This window comes from Haemaphysalis longicornis, unplaced genomic scaffold, assembly GCF_048455015.1.
Source record: "Haemaphysalis longicornis isolate Haplotype H1 unplaced genomic scaffold, Haemaphysalis longicornis Haplotype H1 scaffold_1, whole genome shotgun sequence".
NCBI lineage: Eukaryota > Metazoa > Arthropoda > Arachnida > Ixodida > Ixodidae > Haemaphysalis > Haemaphysalis longicornis.
The window spans coordinates 28,089,126-28,104,831 of NW_027526203.1; the positions used below are offsets into that span (position 1 = coordinate 28,089,126).

The following is a 15,706-nucleotide window of genomic DNA, read 5'->3' on the forward strand; positions in this document are numbered from 1 at the left end:
GTTGAAGTCTGGAATGATCTTACTACTTGGATAGGCTGGGCCAGTCGGTCAGTTTCAACTCCAATAAAGTTCCACGGTTGCGCGAAATCAATTAAAAATCTTTACATCATTCGATTTCCGCCGACGTCACCGACCCTTTGCCCTCCCGCGATTTATGCCTACTTATGTTTTTTTTTTTTTTTGAGCGGGGCGCGTACGATTCGATCCCCGTCACTGGTATGTGCACAGTGCCTGAACGAGGGATTCAAAGCCGTGAACATACCAAACAAAGAAAATGAAATGTGGTTTACACTGCAGCGAATGAAACGGAAGCCGTTACCGCGAAATGTAATATTTCTCCTTGAACACACCGCTGTACAACGAGTGCCATTATTTTCTTTTCGTTTTGTACCAAACACCGTTAGCAATGTGATGTGACGGAAAACAACGAATCCGGAAAGGTGACGAACAAAGAAGAAAAGAACGATGGCGGGGGGCAAAATCCCGCGGTCTCTGCTCGAGGCTTCGCTGTAATAATCGGTGCACCGTGTGACGAAAGCACTCATCTCGCATACAGTACGCGCACACGAGCTTATCTTCTCCTGACCTCGCGACAGGCGCCCACAGCGTTCGAGAGGAGGCGCAAATTGCGACTCGCGTAGCGCACGCAACCAGCTCCGGCCCGGCCACTTTTTCCGACTTTGCAAGGATGCGCCGCGAAATAAAGACAAAGCAACTAGTGCGCTTCAACTGCACCGAGGCTTCGAGCGCTCCGCCGCAGTCGGCCGAGTCGGCCGCTCCTTCCCGCGCCAAAGCTCGTGACGCGGCCGCAACTTGCGAGCCAGGTCGCCGGTGCGCCGTGCAGGTTTCGCCGCGGCACAGCCCACATTCCTGAGCCCTTCCTCCTCCCTCGTCACGTGGCTCTGCTAGCAACCACCGCGCTAGCAACGCGCGGCGTGGCGAAAAAGCCGGCCGGCAAAAAAGGAAAGAAAACGCGCTGGCTGTGCCGCCACCTGCCGACGTTGGCGCCGCCTCGCTGGGCGAAGAAAACTTTTGCTCGGGCCGGTCGTGTCGGCGGTGGTGCGTCGAGCGTGGCAGGTGTGGCTGCGGAGTAGCGCTGTTTACTGCCTCGCCGCCGTAGGGCCCCATTCTGCAGCCGAGTCGTGGCGGTGTGCGCTTTGTGTGTGCGGTGCGTGCGGAGATAGAGACTGCGACGGAAAGCATGCCACGCTGGGACGACCGCTTCGGGAGTTGACGGCCGCTCAGCGCGGAACAACCACGACCGGCAGTACACTGCAATGACCACGCGCAGCGCAGCACCACAATGAACGGATTCCCCATCCGGATTCTTGGCGCAGGTAAGCCCTCTGCGAGAGCATCGACAGCGTTGTCTTGACAACTTCTCTTGCGGGCCCACCCCCACGCCAACGGCCGCTCGGGCTGTGGATTTTGTTTGAGACTGCGAGTCTCGATCGCCGGTGCGGTGACAGACCCCCAGGCTTCTCCGATGCCTCGGAGAAAAGGAGCCAGGGGTCGTAGACGAACGTGTTCGGCGCGCACCTTTCGTTCGGCTGGCTCGTTGAGCATTCATGATATTCCGATCTCCCGCGACCGTCGCGGGCACAGCAAGTGGGCCGTGTGCTTAAACGCTCGCGCCGTGCCAGCGGTCCGCCGCATGGCCAAGCGGCAGCGCGGTACGCAACATGTGCCGCTCTGCCGCTTGGCCTCAATAGTCAGCCGCATCGGAGTACGAAGCGGTGGTGTTCAAGCGAGGCCGACCTAGGTGGCCCGCGTTTCGCCGTCTTTTGAACCGCGCTGCCGGTGATGGCAACGACCGCCGGTTGCCACACCGCGGCTGGCAACATCGTCGCGCATTGTGGATCACCTGTCAGAGACACGGGCCGCCGTAATCGCCACGCCTGGAGCCCTTCTCCGAGAAGGCGCGCGCGATGTAAACGTCGATACCGGATGCCGGTGGTGTACGCTAATTAGCGGTGCCTGTGCCTAAATATAGCCCAGCCTTCGGCCTAGAGTGAACTATCTACTTCGGCCTGAGCACTCTTCCAGCTTTCTTCCGGTCAGGGTTCGCATTGGTTGTTCGAACTGGCGCTGCTCTCGTTGCCAGTTGAACCTTTTTTTTTTTTTTACATTCCTGAGCCTGTTTGCCGACGATGGGGCTGTGGGGATGGTAAATGGTTCATTTGGAGCTCCTTACCACATGAATAATAAGCCATCTGAAGTCCATCTGACGTGTCCAAGATTCTTTACTGACTTTCCCAAAAATGTGTTAGAACACGCCATCCACTAATAAAGACCTGAGGTTGTGGTGGGCTAGACGCAGGGAGAACTACATGCATGGAAAGCCGTCCGTGTTTGGAGCCTGCCGTTGCCCATTGCTATCGCAATTACACATGGTTGGTGTAACAACGTGAAAAGAGCGGCGCCGATTTGCGTGTGGTAGCACATATAACCTCTTATCATGCAGAAGTAATTGATTGCCGTTTATCAATCGTTTTCGGAGCATTTGGATCCTGGCAGTCCAATTAAGTTTCTGTAATCGATTGGGCTGCTATATATGTGATCAAGTGATACACAGCCTTCCCTTTGTGTCAGCTTCCCTTGCATAAGCACCCTAAGTACCCAGTCACTGGTTTACCCATTCCAGGAAAAATTCAGGCGTACGCGCCAAGATAACATACCTGTGGACGTCGGTTCATAGATACTTTATCTCCCAGGACGCGGACGGGGAATTCTTGATAAGTAGGCAACTGCTGCACGTCTCTGCTAGGGGGGGATCGGCCGTCAGCCTGTCTGGTGTGCTTTGAAATGTCATGTGGGCGCACTTTGTTTCCGTACGGAACAGCATAGCACACGCCTTTTTCTTGCTTGTCGGGCATTCCCTACAGTCGCCGGACAGAAATGTCAACGCTCACCAAACGTTACCGAATACGAAGAAATATATAATTCGTCCTTGTTTTCAGTTCTGTAGAACAACTTGTAAAGTGATGCCTCAACTGATGTGTGCAGGATCTTTTCGTCCCCCTTTTCAGGCTGGGATTTTCGCTGTCTCAACAGTGATTTTTCCTAGCCTTTGCCCTTTTCCTCCCAGTCATTAGGAGCTTTTCGACTTCTGCTGCAAAGATAGTGGTCGACCGCGCGTGGTCTCGGGGATTCGCACTGAGCTTGTTGCGATTGCGAGCTGGTGCGAAAAGTCCTCCATCGTGCCACCTAGTTTTTCTCGAAGCCATTTCACGTGGAGTCTTTCTCAAGGCGAACTAACACGGGAAAATGGTGGATTGAAAGAGCCCCGTTCGGCTGGAAAGGTTGAAGTGACAGCGGAGGGGAAAAAAGCGGGGCACGTGGTCGTGGCGTGCCCCTTCTCAGCCATTTCGGCAGAAGAGTTCGAAGCAAAGCGAAAAACGTCGCTGACTAGTACTTTAAGGGAGCACTTCGTCACTTATTGCGAGGTTGAGTTTGAGGAAATTCGCAACTGTCATCAATTACGCTTTTGCGGTGAAATGCTGCAAGTGCGATGAGTTTACCTGCGCTGATGTGAGCACATTTTATTCGCTCGTCTTTACTGTTCAAACGTTGCCGCGGCTTTGTCGCCTGCGGACTGGAAGGCTCCGACAGCGGCGACCAAACAATGTGCCCTGAAGTCCCTCCAGGACACTGCTCTCGTCCGCCGCCCCAAGCGGCCGTGGGCTTCCCCATAGTCTCTTCTCCCGTTCAGTGCTCCCTCGAAGGGCTCACAACATTGGCCTCGTGCAAGTTTCACGTCGACTAGACACGTCTCGCTCTGTTCTCGCCGCTCACGGCACGCATGGGTCGAGATGTGGTTACTCAACTATCGCGGCGGTCGCGTCGTCGCGGCTTGGCTAATTCCTTGGCTGACGAGCCGTGGACGCTGAGTGCAGCCTAACGTAACGCCCGCATCAAATTGAAATACAAATGCGTGTTTCCTATTCCCTCCCTTGCTCCTTTCCAGCCATGCGTTGCGGCCGGCATTGTTCGCGTGCGTTGTTGGATTGCAAAGGGAGAAAAAAAAAGAAAAACGTCATCCGGGGTAGTCGCGAGGGAAACGCTGTCACGATGCATAACGAAAGAGGAACTTGCGCTCATCGATGATCGCGTCTCCTGAATGTTGCCCTCGTTTCGAGCGCATCTTTTTCCGTTCCGTACCCAGTAGCCGCCGAGCGATGCAGTCTAGTTACCCCGACAAAGCTTGCCAGACGGGGAAACGTGTGTAGCGTGTGTGCAGCGGAGTTGTATGAAAACTGAGCAACGTCGTCCCCCTCGTTGTCTGGCTATTCTACCCGATTGGTTGCGCCCACCGTTAAGCGATCCAGCAAAACAATCCCGTCACGGTAGCGGGAGGAATACAAATAGGCCTTCTTGCTGATATTTTTGTTTTCGTTAGCACCCGCCGCGGTGGCTCAGTGGCTAAGGCGTTCGCTGTTGAGCACGAGGACGCGGGTTAGACTCCCGGCCGCGGCGGCCGCTTTTCTGGTGGAGGCGAAAACCGAAAGCGCCCGTGTGTTCGAGATTTCGGCGCACGTTAAAGATGCCCAGGTGGTCAAACTTAATACGGAGCCCTCCTCTACGGCGCGCCTCATCGCCTGCGCTGCGTCGCGCGTTAAACCCTACAATCAATCAAATCAATGTTAGTTAGCAACGTTCCCGGCGTCAGCGATTGGATATTAACTTTATTATTCCCTCACGATTCTCGACTCCTTTGTGAAGTTCAACACATGGCGAGTGCGTCGCCGGAGGGCTCGATTCGTTACTTCATTTTCCGTGCTTACAACAGTCGGGAAACGTGTCCCCAATCGCGCCGCTTCAACCACTCAACCCGGCGATGTGGCAGCGCATCACTTTGTCGCCTTGTGAGTAGAACTTGGAAGTTTATATTTCATCTCCGTTTTTGTCGATTTTGAACCCCCTCATGGACGAGCGAGCTACTTGACGAAAAGCGGCGCGACTTACGTATGCTGCCAACAGTGGAGGATGCATTAGGCAGCGCCCGTCCCTTCTTTCCTTCCCTGTCTGGTGCTTGTCTAAGCCGGGCTGTTCTTCGCTCAAGAGGTACTTGTATTAAGCCCTGCTGGCTGTAAGGCTCGCGCTAAGTGATTGATTATGGGTTTTAACGCGCCGACGCTACGCAGGCGATGAGGCGAGCCGTAGTGGAGGGCTCGGGATTAATTTTGACCACCTGGGGATCCTTAACGGGCGCCGAAATGTAACCCCCTTCAAGTAGCACATCCAACTGCTGGGCGAGCGCGCATCAAACAACGCCTTCTTTGTTGTTCCTTAAAGGGGCCATGAACATAAAGCTATACTTTTGTCTGTTTGAAAGAAGTGGCCTGTAGTAACTGCCGTTGAGGCCAAGAAAAGCGTTTTTAAACAAACCAAAAAAAAACAAAAAAAAAACGAACAGAACGCAATTTGAAAAAAACTTTCCAACTCGGCCCTCCATCGACGTATTGTGAGTTGGAGTGGGGTAGGATGGGGCAGCACTGAAAACGAAGTTGTCAGTAACTTAACTGCACGCCAACCCGCCGCGCTGGCTGAGTGGCTAATGCGTTGTGGTGCTGAGCACGAGGACGCGGGTTAGACTCCCGGCCGCGTGTTTCCAAACGCTTCGCTGCACAGAGCACGCACGTGACATGTGTGATGTCACTGCGCGCGCTTTTCTTTTAGGCTCCTGCTAAAACAAACCCATCGTTCTGGCTCTGTAGCCTTGACGTAGAGCACTGAGTACTGGCGCTGACGGCTTGGGTTCGAGCCCCACCAACTCTATTTCGTGGGTTGTTCTTTTTTTATTTCGTATATTTTCCTAAATATGATTTTTTTAAAACTCAAATCTACGCTTTTTTTTTTGTTAATAATGGTGATTTGGTATGTTTTAGGTCGCTTTAGGCTTGGGCGCAGCCAATCACCACGTTGAATTACCGTTTTCCATCGCGACAACAGACATTTCACGTGGGTGCTCTGTGGAGCGAAGCGTTTGGAAATACGCCTCCCGGCCGCAGCGGCCGCTTTTCTGGTGGAGGCGAAAACCGAAAGCGCCCGTGTGTTCGAGATTTCGGCGCACGTTAAAGATGCCCAGGTGGTCAAACTTAATCCGGAGCCCTCCTCTACGGCGCGCCTCATCGCCTCATCGGTGCGTTAAACCCAACAATCAATGAAAACGTAACGGCACGCAGCATTGAAGTGATTCGTTCAAATGGAACTAGAGGCTGCAGTGCACAATCGCCCAGACAATGTTTGCGGGTGGCTTAGCTAGGCGGCCTTCAATATCACAAAAAAGACTGGTTGGCGTCATGCAGAAATCGCTGGAAAATGGCCGGGGAGTGGGCACCGCTTCACCTGTTTACCGCAATATCTCGATTGTTTGTTTGAAGTGTGCGATTGTTATGGGGACAAAGAAATCTTTTTTTCAGAAACGAAGTTTGTATTTTGTCTTCATGACGCCCGCTGAGCACCTGCCCTCTATTTTAAGTACCGCCCGTATCAATGAGTCAACAGAGGCCGACAGAGCAGCCACTGTCTGAAATCCGAGAAGTGCGCATCGCAGAACAATGCGGTCGGCTGCAACACGTTTATCGTGCGGATAGCGACGTCTTGTTCCTCCCGGGACGTTACCGCGCGGTATCGGCGTCCATGCTGTCTGGCTCATCAGCAGTTGCACGCCGTTCTATTCTTCTCCCCACTCCAATAAAAAAAAAAAAAAAAGTTTCGCCGTGTACCACGGAGATCTGTTCAAGCTTTCTTATAGTTTGTATCATCGACAGTATCAGCCCCTGTTAATTTACGCCTCAGTCAAAAGCACGTGAAGCTCAAACAACGGGAAGAGCGGGGCAGTATTAGGTGAGCTGCTGCCCTTGAACATTCTCTACAATATCTGCAAAATTTTCATTCAGAGGAGTAACGTGGAAACTATTATGAAAAGAAACTGCCGTCAGCACTGCGCAACCCGGACTCTTTTCTCACGGAGGCGAAAATCAAGAACAGCCGTGTGTTAGAGATTTCGGCGCACGTTAAAGATCCTCAGGTGGTCTAAATTAATCCGGAGCCCTCCATTACGGCGCGCCTCTTCGCCTGCGTTGCGTCGGTGCGTTAAACCCCACAATCAATCACTCAATCGATCGATCGATCACTGAACGGGAATGTTTTGGTGTCCTAAGGTTGGGCATGCCTGCATACGCTCTGCTGCAACCTTTATCCTTCTTGTGCGTAGACTTTTTTTTTTTTTGCTCATTTTCCAGTTCCCGCGTGCAGGATAGCGAACTAGGCTCTAGCCAGGTTAACTTTCATACCTTCCTCTTACCTCCTTCGTTCGTTCCTTCTGCAAGAGTTTCAGGAACATAAGCTGAACCAAAGCTGCGGCAGTTCTCACGCGCTCTGTTCTAGGGGCAACAATGTTGTGCACGGACGCTCGCGCGAAGCATTATATTGATTGCACTCGAAAATTTTACGCGTTTTACAGGTGCACCGAGCCACGTTTTCCCTTTGTTTTGAGTCGCATTTGTGAGTAATCCGTAGAATAATGTTAGAAGCACAAGTGCAAAATTGCAGGCGACGTTTCCGCCTTCACGTACGTATAGTACGCAGTGCTGCGTGTGACAAGCAGCGTGATAGCGAGACCTGTTTATAGGCAAGGGGCGTTTTCTTTTTCGTTATGCAACATGACAAATTTTACCGGATACCTTTTTTCAAGCGCTGAATTCACGATTTTGTTCCATAGTTCACAGTTTGATTCGTGGCGCGGGTTAGCGAAAGAGTCCACAAATACCGCGCTTGTTTGTGAAATAACGTGGGAAGTAGTTAGTTAAAAACAACAACTAAGCCCTGTTTTTAAGAGAAAAATGTTTGAAACGCGAAGCTTTCTCCCGTGCAACCTGAGTGAAATTCCGTCCAAAATCCAAACCGCTCCGACAGTGTAGGAATCGTCCAATCGGATAGATGTCGGATTCATAACGCGGGGAGCCGGGCACGATACCGACCACGGGAGGCGTTTTTTTTTTTTCGTAAGGCACTTGATGTGCCTTCGCTTATCATCATCATCATCTTCGTTCCGTGAAGCCTATTGTAAAGTTGGCTTCCCGGCAGTGCGTTTCGCTCGGACGTCGACGCCATCATTGAGGCACGGAAAGGTTCGCTTTAACAAGTTAAAATAAACGGTTAGTGGCCGTCGGTTTAGTATTCGATTTGCAGGCCGCGCTGTTCCGCGATATAAGTACTTGGCACGCTGCAGACTTGATTTGCACATTCCCCTCACGCGCTCGCTGCGCCTGAAGCACGCACGCCTGTGGACGCATCGATTTCAAAGTGAGTCAGTTGCGAATTCTCTGTACTGTAGTGATGGGCAGTTTGCAGGAATTTAACCCCCTGCTTAGATGTAGTGCAAGCGGGCGTTGGCGACTAGTCAGCATCGGAATTTTTTCACGCCTGAATGAACGGCAGCGCCGCGGGCGTTCGTGGTGCGGGCTGGTTCGCGCAGGAAAAAAAAAAAGTGTAAATTGAAGCTGCCTGTCTCGTTTGCACAGGCGTGTGCAATTTTCAGAATTTTTATGTTCCGAAGTGAAGAGTTTTCATATCCCCGTATTTGGCGATGCTAACATATCCACTTTCAGATATTCTTAAAGCGCCACTCAGTCGATCTAAACACTTTTTCGTGGTTTGCTGCAGCATTCGAGCTCATTGCTTTGTTATTATTTTTTTTCCGTCTGCATATCTGCGTCCGTTCAAACGTGCCTTAAAGTGGAAGGTTCCTATACAAATCATTATTATTGTTACGGGCTTTTTTTTGTCACCCGTCGCTTCTGCCGGACTCGCCTCTCGCCTCTCCGACATCTGCCTGGTCACGCGGGCCTCTACGGTTTGAGCTATTGCCAAAAATACTGTTACGTTTGTGCATTATCTGCCGCGGTAGCTGAGTGGGTGAGGCTTTGCTTCTGCTGAGCTTAATCACGCGGCTTCGATCCTGGCCGTTTTTCTGCTGTAGAGGAGAGACGAAACCACTAATGCGTCGATATTTCGGCGCACGTTAAAGATCACCGGGTGTTCTATCCAACAAAACGACCACCACCACCGCCAACCGGGTGTTCGTAATCGTCCACGTATACGGCTAGCCGCTAGCCCTTCCACGGTGTAGCTTTGGCTCGTAAGGATGATTGCTATTGGTTTCCCCTTTGTAGCGGGGTGATGACGTGTCCTCTTACTAAAAAGGACTAATATACCTATGCTTTATACTCTTGGTTTAATACTAGCGCTGCTCTTAGGGCAGGCACAAAAAACTTATTAGGCACAGGATACTTTTTTTTTTCTGCTAGAGGTGGTAGCTGTCCTAGGCAATATTCCCCTCTCTGCGTTTCGTCCACCACCATTCTAATCTTCATTTCGTCGCCTCGACAGCCTTGAAGTTGACTCCATCTGTGCTACCCTTAAATCCTAGGGCTTCTGGAAGCCGAATATTTCCCTCGGGTAGATTTGGATGGATACCCTCACATTCTAACACTATGTGCCCCATAGCTTGTTTCTTTTCCGCAGACCACGGCGCATACCCCATCATTTTGTGAATACTTCCCCGCAAAGCTCGTAGTTCGCAAGCAACCTGCTCCAGCCACCCCGCCCCTCTCCCATACTAAAAACTGTGCACCCCTCACTGGGCGCCACGTAAGTTCCAGGTAAAAGCTGAAAGTTCGCCGCAGAAAAGGCAATGCTAGTCGGCTCATTGCAAACGGAGCATGCAACTGCCGCGTTGTTACGGGATGTGATGTATACTTGCGCCACCAAAAAAACTATCTTTCACGCAACGAAAGCTGCACTTCTGGCGAATCTCCGTTAAACCATTCGTACCCATCCTACACCGCTAGTGTTTATAGCAACGCCAAAGTCGTTATGTTATGGCTGTGAACCGACTCGTACAGCTCAAACTTTCCTTGTAAGTATATCCCGCGCAACGAAAGCTGGGACTTCTGTGGTACGCAATTTAGAACGTGAGCACTTAGTGCTTTCGACCATTCCGCGTTGATTGTTCGTTTCGCCCGGTTGTCGAAGTTAACGACCATAGCAGAACAACTGTCAGAGCTGTTGTGGTCGCGAGAGGCAATCTGTTGGTCATCGTCGTGGCGAATAAAACTGATCGCTTGTCCCCCTCTCGATCGCCTCCCCCCTGGCTGGCAGCGATCCATTGTAAATTGGTATGCGGGCTGTCGACGCCGTGCCGTAAATTTCTGAATGCGCCGGCCTTCCGATATCAGCGTTGCTGCGCTTATCGGTTTTATCGCCCGTTGGGCCAACCGCTACGAGAGAGGGGGGGGGGGGGGGGGGGGGGGGGGGCGTATCATTGCGCGTGGTCCCTCCGGTGACGCATCCATCGCTGCGCTTCTCTCTCTCTCTCTCGCAGCCGATGCGTCGTTCTTTCTGGCGGGTTTGTTAAAAGTGAGCCTGCTGTCTTCTTGCGCTCACCCGGAATCGATTGCTGTTGGGATAGCCAGCCGATAAAGAGAAGAGATCGAGAAAGTAGAGCAGCGTGCGACCGTAGAACCGGCGGGACTCGCTGGTCGAGATTTTGCCCCGTACCTGCTCGGCTGATTGTTGGGTTTTAACGCGCCGACGCAACGCAGGCGATCAGGCGCGCCGTAGTGGAGGGCCCGTACATGCTCGGAAAAGCGGCCCCAAGATAGCTGGAAACGGAGAGGTCAAGTCGGCTTTTTTCCTATTGAGCGCATGCGTTTAGACGGGAGGGAACGCTGACTGCTTGAGAAATTTAAAAAAGCAGTACTGTATGACTGAAACGTAAACAATAGCAGCCGCGTTCGATGTGCGTGTCGCTGCGTCTTGCCTAACAGTACTTGAGGATGCAGCGATGGCGTAGAGGTAGAGCATCCGCCTCGCATGCAGAAGGACCGTGGTTCGAATCCCGGTGCCGGACAATTCCCACCGGATTAACAAAAAAAAAAAAAAAAGAAACCCGCGTATTGATGGAATTGCACAAAGGGGCTTGGAATGCGGCCTGACCCCTTCGACCATTGCCGGCAATGCACTCCCTCACCAGAGCAGGATTGGCCACCCTGGTGTAGTAACGGCCACAACCTCCCATGAATACGCCAATTAACCCACGGCCCTCAGTCCCCAGCGGCTGCGAAGCAACTGACCACGGCGGCGGTCAGACCTGTTATGCAGCAGAGGGTGCTAAGAATCCCTGGATCCGGACAGGCCGCCAGTGGAATCTGAACGTGGAAACGTATAACGAGCGAACCTCATCTAGCGAAGCGAGTCTAGAGGTGTTGTTCCAGGAATTAGAGGGCATTAAATGGGATGTAATAGGTTAGGAGAGCAGGCGAAGCCTTTACGGTGCTGAAAAATGGACACGTCTCATGTTACCGGGGCCTAGAGGACAGAAGAGAACTGGGAGCGGGATTTCTAATCAATAAAAGCATAGCTGGCAACATAGAAGAACACTATAGCATTAACGAAAGGGCAGCAGGTCTTGTAATTAGGCTCAATAAGAGGTACAAGCTCAAGGTGGTGCAGGGCTACGCGCCCACATCCAGCCACGACGACCAAGTAGTGGAACGCTTCTATGCAGGTGTGGAATCGGCAATGGCTAAAGTAAAAACACAGTATACCGTAGTTATGGGGGACTTCAATGCTAAAGTAGGCAAGAATCAGGCTGGAGACAAGGCAGTTGGGAACTATGGTCTGGGCTGTAGAAATAGCAGGGGGAACCTACTAGTTGAGTTTGCAGAACGGAATAACCTACGCATAACGAATACTTTCTTCTGTAAACGGGAGAGTAGGAAGTGGACCTGGAGGAGCCCGAATGGGGAGCATAAAAATGAAATAGACTTCATATTATGCGATAACCCTGGCGTCGTGCAGGATGTGGGAGTACTCGGAAGGGTAAGGTGTAGTGACCACCGTATGGTAAGATCTCGAATTAGGCTAGATTTGAGGAGGGACCGTAGCAAGCTAGTACGAAAGAAGCCGACAAATGAGCAAACAGTAAGACGTAAAGTAGAAGAATTCAGGATAGCGCTGCAGAACCGATATTCAGCTCTTAACGAGGAAGTCGAGCTTACGACACAGGAAGCCAAGCGACAACCTTACACGTATTATCACGGAGTGTGCAGTAGAAGTCGGGGGCACTATGGCTAGACAGGATACTGACAAACTTTCACAGGAGACGAAAGATCTAATTAGGAAACGGCGAACCATGACGATCTCTACCGCAGCTGACAGAATAGAACTAGAGGAGCTTTCGAAGTTAATAAGCGCAAGACAGCTGACATACGGAAGTATAATATGGAGAGGATCGAATACGCTGTAAAGAACGGAGGTAGCCTGAAAGCTGTGAAGGGGCGTCTTGGCGTGGGGAAAAATCAGATGTATGCATTTAAAGATAAGCAAGGCAATGTCATCACAAATAGGGATAAAATAGTCACAGTGGCCGAGGAGCTCTACAGGGATCTGTACAGTAGCCTGGACATCCAGGATAATGCCGAACGAGACAGTAGCTCAGGGGAGATAGACATCCCACCAGTAACGACCGAAGAAGTAAGGAAGGCTTTGAAAGAAATGAAAGGGGGCAAAGCACCTGGTGAGGATCAGATAACATATCAGACCTCTTGAAGGATGGCAGAGAAATTGTACTTGAAAAACTGGCAAACCTGTATACGCAATGCCTAATGACCGCAATGGTACCGGAATCTTGGAAGAACGCGAACATCATCCTAATCCATAAGAAAGGCGACATGAAGCACTTGAAAAATTACAGGCCGATCAGCTTACTGTCAGTCGTCTACAAGGTACGTACCAAGGTAATCGCTAACAAAATTTCTGCAACCTTAGATTTCAGTCAACCTAAAGAACAAGCAGGGTTCCGTAAAGGTTATTCAACAATGGACCATATTCACACGATCAATCAGGTGATAGAGAAGTGCGCTGAGTATACTGAACCCCTATATATAGCCTTCATAGATTATGAGAAAGCATGTGACTCGGTCGAAACCCTAGCAGTCATTCAGGCATTACGGAACCAGGGGGTAGATGAGCATTATGTGAGAATACTAGAGGATATCTACAATGGGTCCACAGCTACCATCATCCTCCATAAGGAGAGCAGTAAAATACCTATAAGGAAGGGTGTCAGACAAGGAGACACAGTCTCTCCAATGTTATTCACAGCATGTTTACAAGAAGTATTCAGAACGTTGGATTGGGAACAGGTGGGAGTAAGGGCTAATGGAGAATACCTGAGTAACCTCAGATTTGCTGATGACATTGCTTTGCTAAGTAACTCGGGGGACGAATTGCAAAGCATGCTTTCCGCACTGGACGAACAGAGTAGAACCGTGGGCCTGAAAATTAATATGCAGAAAACTAAAGTAATGATCAATAACCTCGGGACAGCACAGCGGTTTGAGATAGGTGGCGAGGCAGTGGAAGTGGTAAGCGAATATATCTACTTAGGCCAACTTGTGACCCCAGATCCCAACCATGAGGCAGAGATAATTAGAAGGATCAGAATGGGGTGGGGTGCATATGGCAGGCATTCTCAGATAATGAATAGCAGCCTACCATTGTCGCTGAAGAAGAAAGTGTATGACAGCTGCATCTTACCGGTACTCACCTACGGGGCAGAAACTTGGAGGCTCACTAAGAGGGTTCAACTTAAATTGAGAACGACTCAGCGGGCAATGGAGCGTAAAATGATAGGTGTAACATTAAGGGACAAGAAGAGAGCGGAGTGGGTCAGGGAACAAACACGTGTTAAGGACATATTAGTTGAGATTAAGAAGAAGAAATGGACGTGGGCAGGGCATGTAATGCGAAGGCAAGATAACCGCTGGTCATTAAGGGCAACAGAGTGGATCCCTAGAGAAGGCAAGCGTTGCAGGGGGCGGCAGAAAGTTAGATGGGCAGATGAGATTAAGAAGTTTGCGGGGATAAATTGGTCACAGTTGGCACAGGACCGAGGTAATTGGAGAATAATGGGAGAGGCATTTGCCCTGCAGTGGGCGTAGATAGGCTGATGATGATGATGATGATGATGACAACTTGAGGAGAAAAGCAGTCGTCTGCTGCTGCTTGCACTGTTGTAGCATAGCGTATGCTGTGTGGCCAAGGGCCTTCTTCTGGACAGCCCCGCAGGGTTACGCGCAAAGCAGGGCAGTCACCTACGCTTTGCCCCCAACAGCCCGCACAGCTGCTTCAACAGGGTAGAGGCGGCCGTTGGCAAAAGCTGCTTGTGGGCCGCAAAGTAAAAGCTGAACGTTCAAGTGTGAACGGACTATTTGACAACAGTACGAAAAAAGGTGGTTTATCCAGCTTTCTGCGATGAAAATTTCACTATCCGTTATGTTTGTGGCCTGATTGACGGACTCAGTGGCGTACTCAGCTCGGATGGATTTTCTCGGGCCTGTTCTGTGTGCGCAGTCATTTTGCCAACAGTCCAGTGCCGGTAATTCGCAAGCATGCGCACGTTGTAACCCTGGCCGCGCTCGACGGGTTAGTGCTCCCGCGGAGGCCCTGGGTGACAGTTTGTTCCCATCCTGACCGCTCTGAGGGTCAGGATGGGAACATTAGGTGTTGCAACGCCGGGGTGCATTTAGGATGTAGTGGGCGTTCTTCGTTTGACGCCACACGTTGGGCTTCTGAGCACGAGGGCGCGGGTTCAATTCCCGGCCGCGGCGGCGCAAGAACGCCCGTGTGTACAAGATTTCAGCGCACGTTAAAGATGCCCAGGTGGTCAAAATTAACCCGGAGCCCTCCACTACGGCGCGCCTCATCGCCTGCGTTGCGTCGGCGCGTTAAACCCCACAATCAATCGTTTGACGCCACGTCAAATAACGAACCTATCTGAGTTCGATGACAGTGCTCTTCGTCACTGCGAGTAAATTTGCCGGTCACGTGGCAAATCAGGGATCACTTTTTGGACGCACGTGCCCTATGGTTAGTTTCGAAGGGCTGCGATTGTTCAGGTCGTGAGTTCCGGTTAGTTCCCAGGCAGCTGGACTCGACGGAATGCGCGGAATGTGTCGAGTCGTTTAGCTCAAATCTGCCTAAGCGAATGAAATACCGTATTTACCCGATTCTAACGCGCACTTTTTTTCTGAAAAAGTAGGCCGAAAAATCGCATGCGCGTTAGAATCGGATACAAAACCGACGACCTGTCCGAAGAGCAGTCGCAAACCTCGGTGGGCGTCGTGAGAACATCCCCGCGGGGAAAGTTGCGAGCGTCGTGTCGGTGCCGATAAGCGATTAAATTTCCGGCGCGTACTCGCGATTATACTCGGTTACAACTCAAGAACGGCACCACCTCATGTAGTGTATCACTCCGCCAAAGCGCCGGACCCTTGACGTCAGTGGGCGGGCGTTTTGAAAGGGGTTTGCTATGAATGCGTGATATCGCCTGCCTTGTCTCACGCAGTCTGTTGGTCGTCACTGGAGTCGTTTATAAGCATATTAAGTTCAAAAAATCACGGGAACGGCTCACGCCATGTTCAAAATATTCCCAGTAACGCCCTACTTGCGCCGCGCGGAGAAACATCAGGGCTACGGTGATGAGGCACAGCGGCAACTTCCGGTGCCGTTCTTGAGTTGTCACCGAGTATGTATTCTTCACGAGCTCGCATTACTTTCTTACGCCGCCCCCATTGAGGTATTTCTACGTAGCGTCGACTGTGCCGATGTTCTTCCATTACTGGCGTTCCGACAT

General features: G+C 51.2%; 1 protein-coding gene across 1 annotated transcript in view; it reads left to right on the forward strand.

Annotated features, from left to right (window-relative positions):
• Positions 1-1,031: 1,031 nt before the first annotated feature.
• Positions 1,032-15,706, forward strand: part of LOC144175666 (protein crumbs-like) — a gene marked incomplete in the record, with an annotated part of 234,490 nt that continues 219,815 nt past the window's right edge. The window contains 1 exon segment of the mRNA XM_077704712.1: positions 1,032-1,337. Coding sequence (XP_077560838.1) covers positions 1,304-1,337 — 34 coding nt within the window.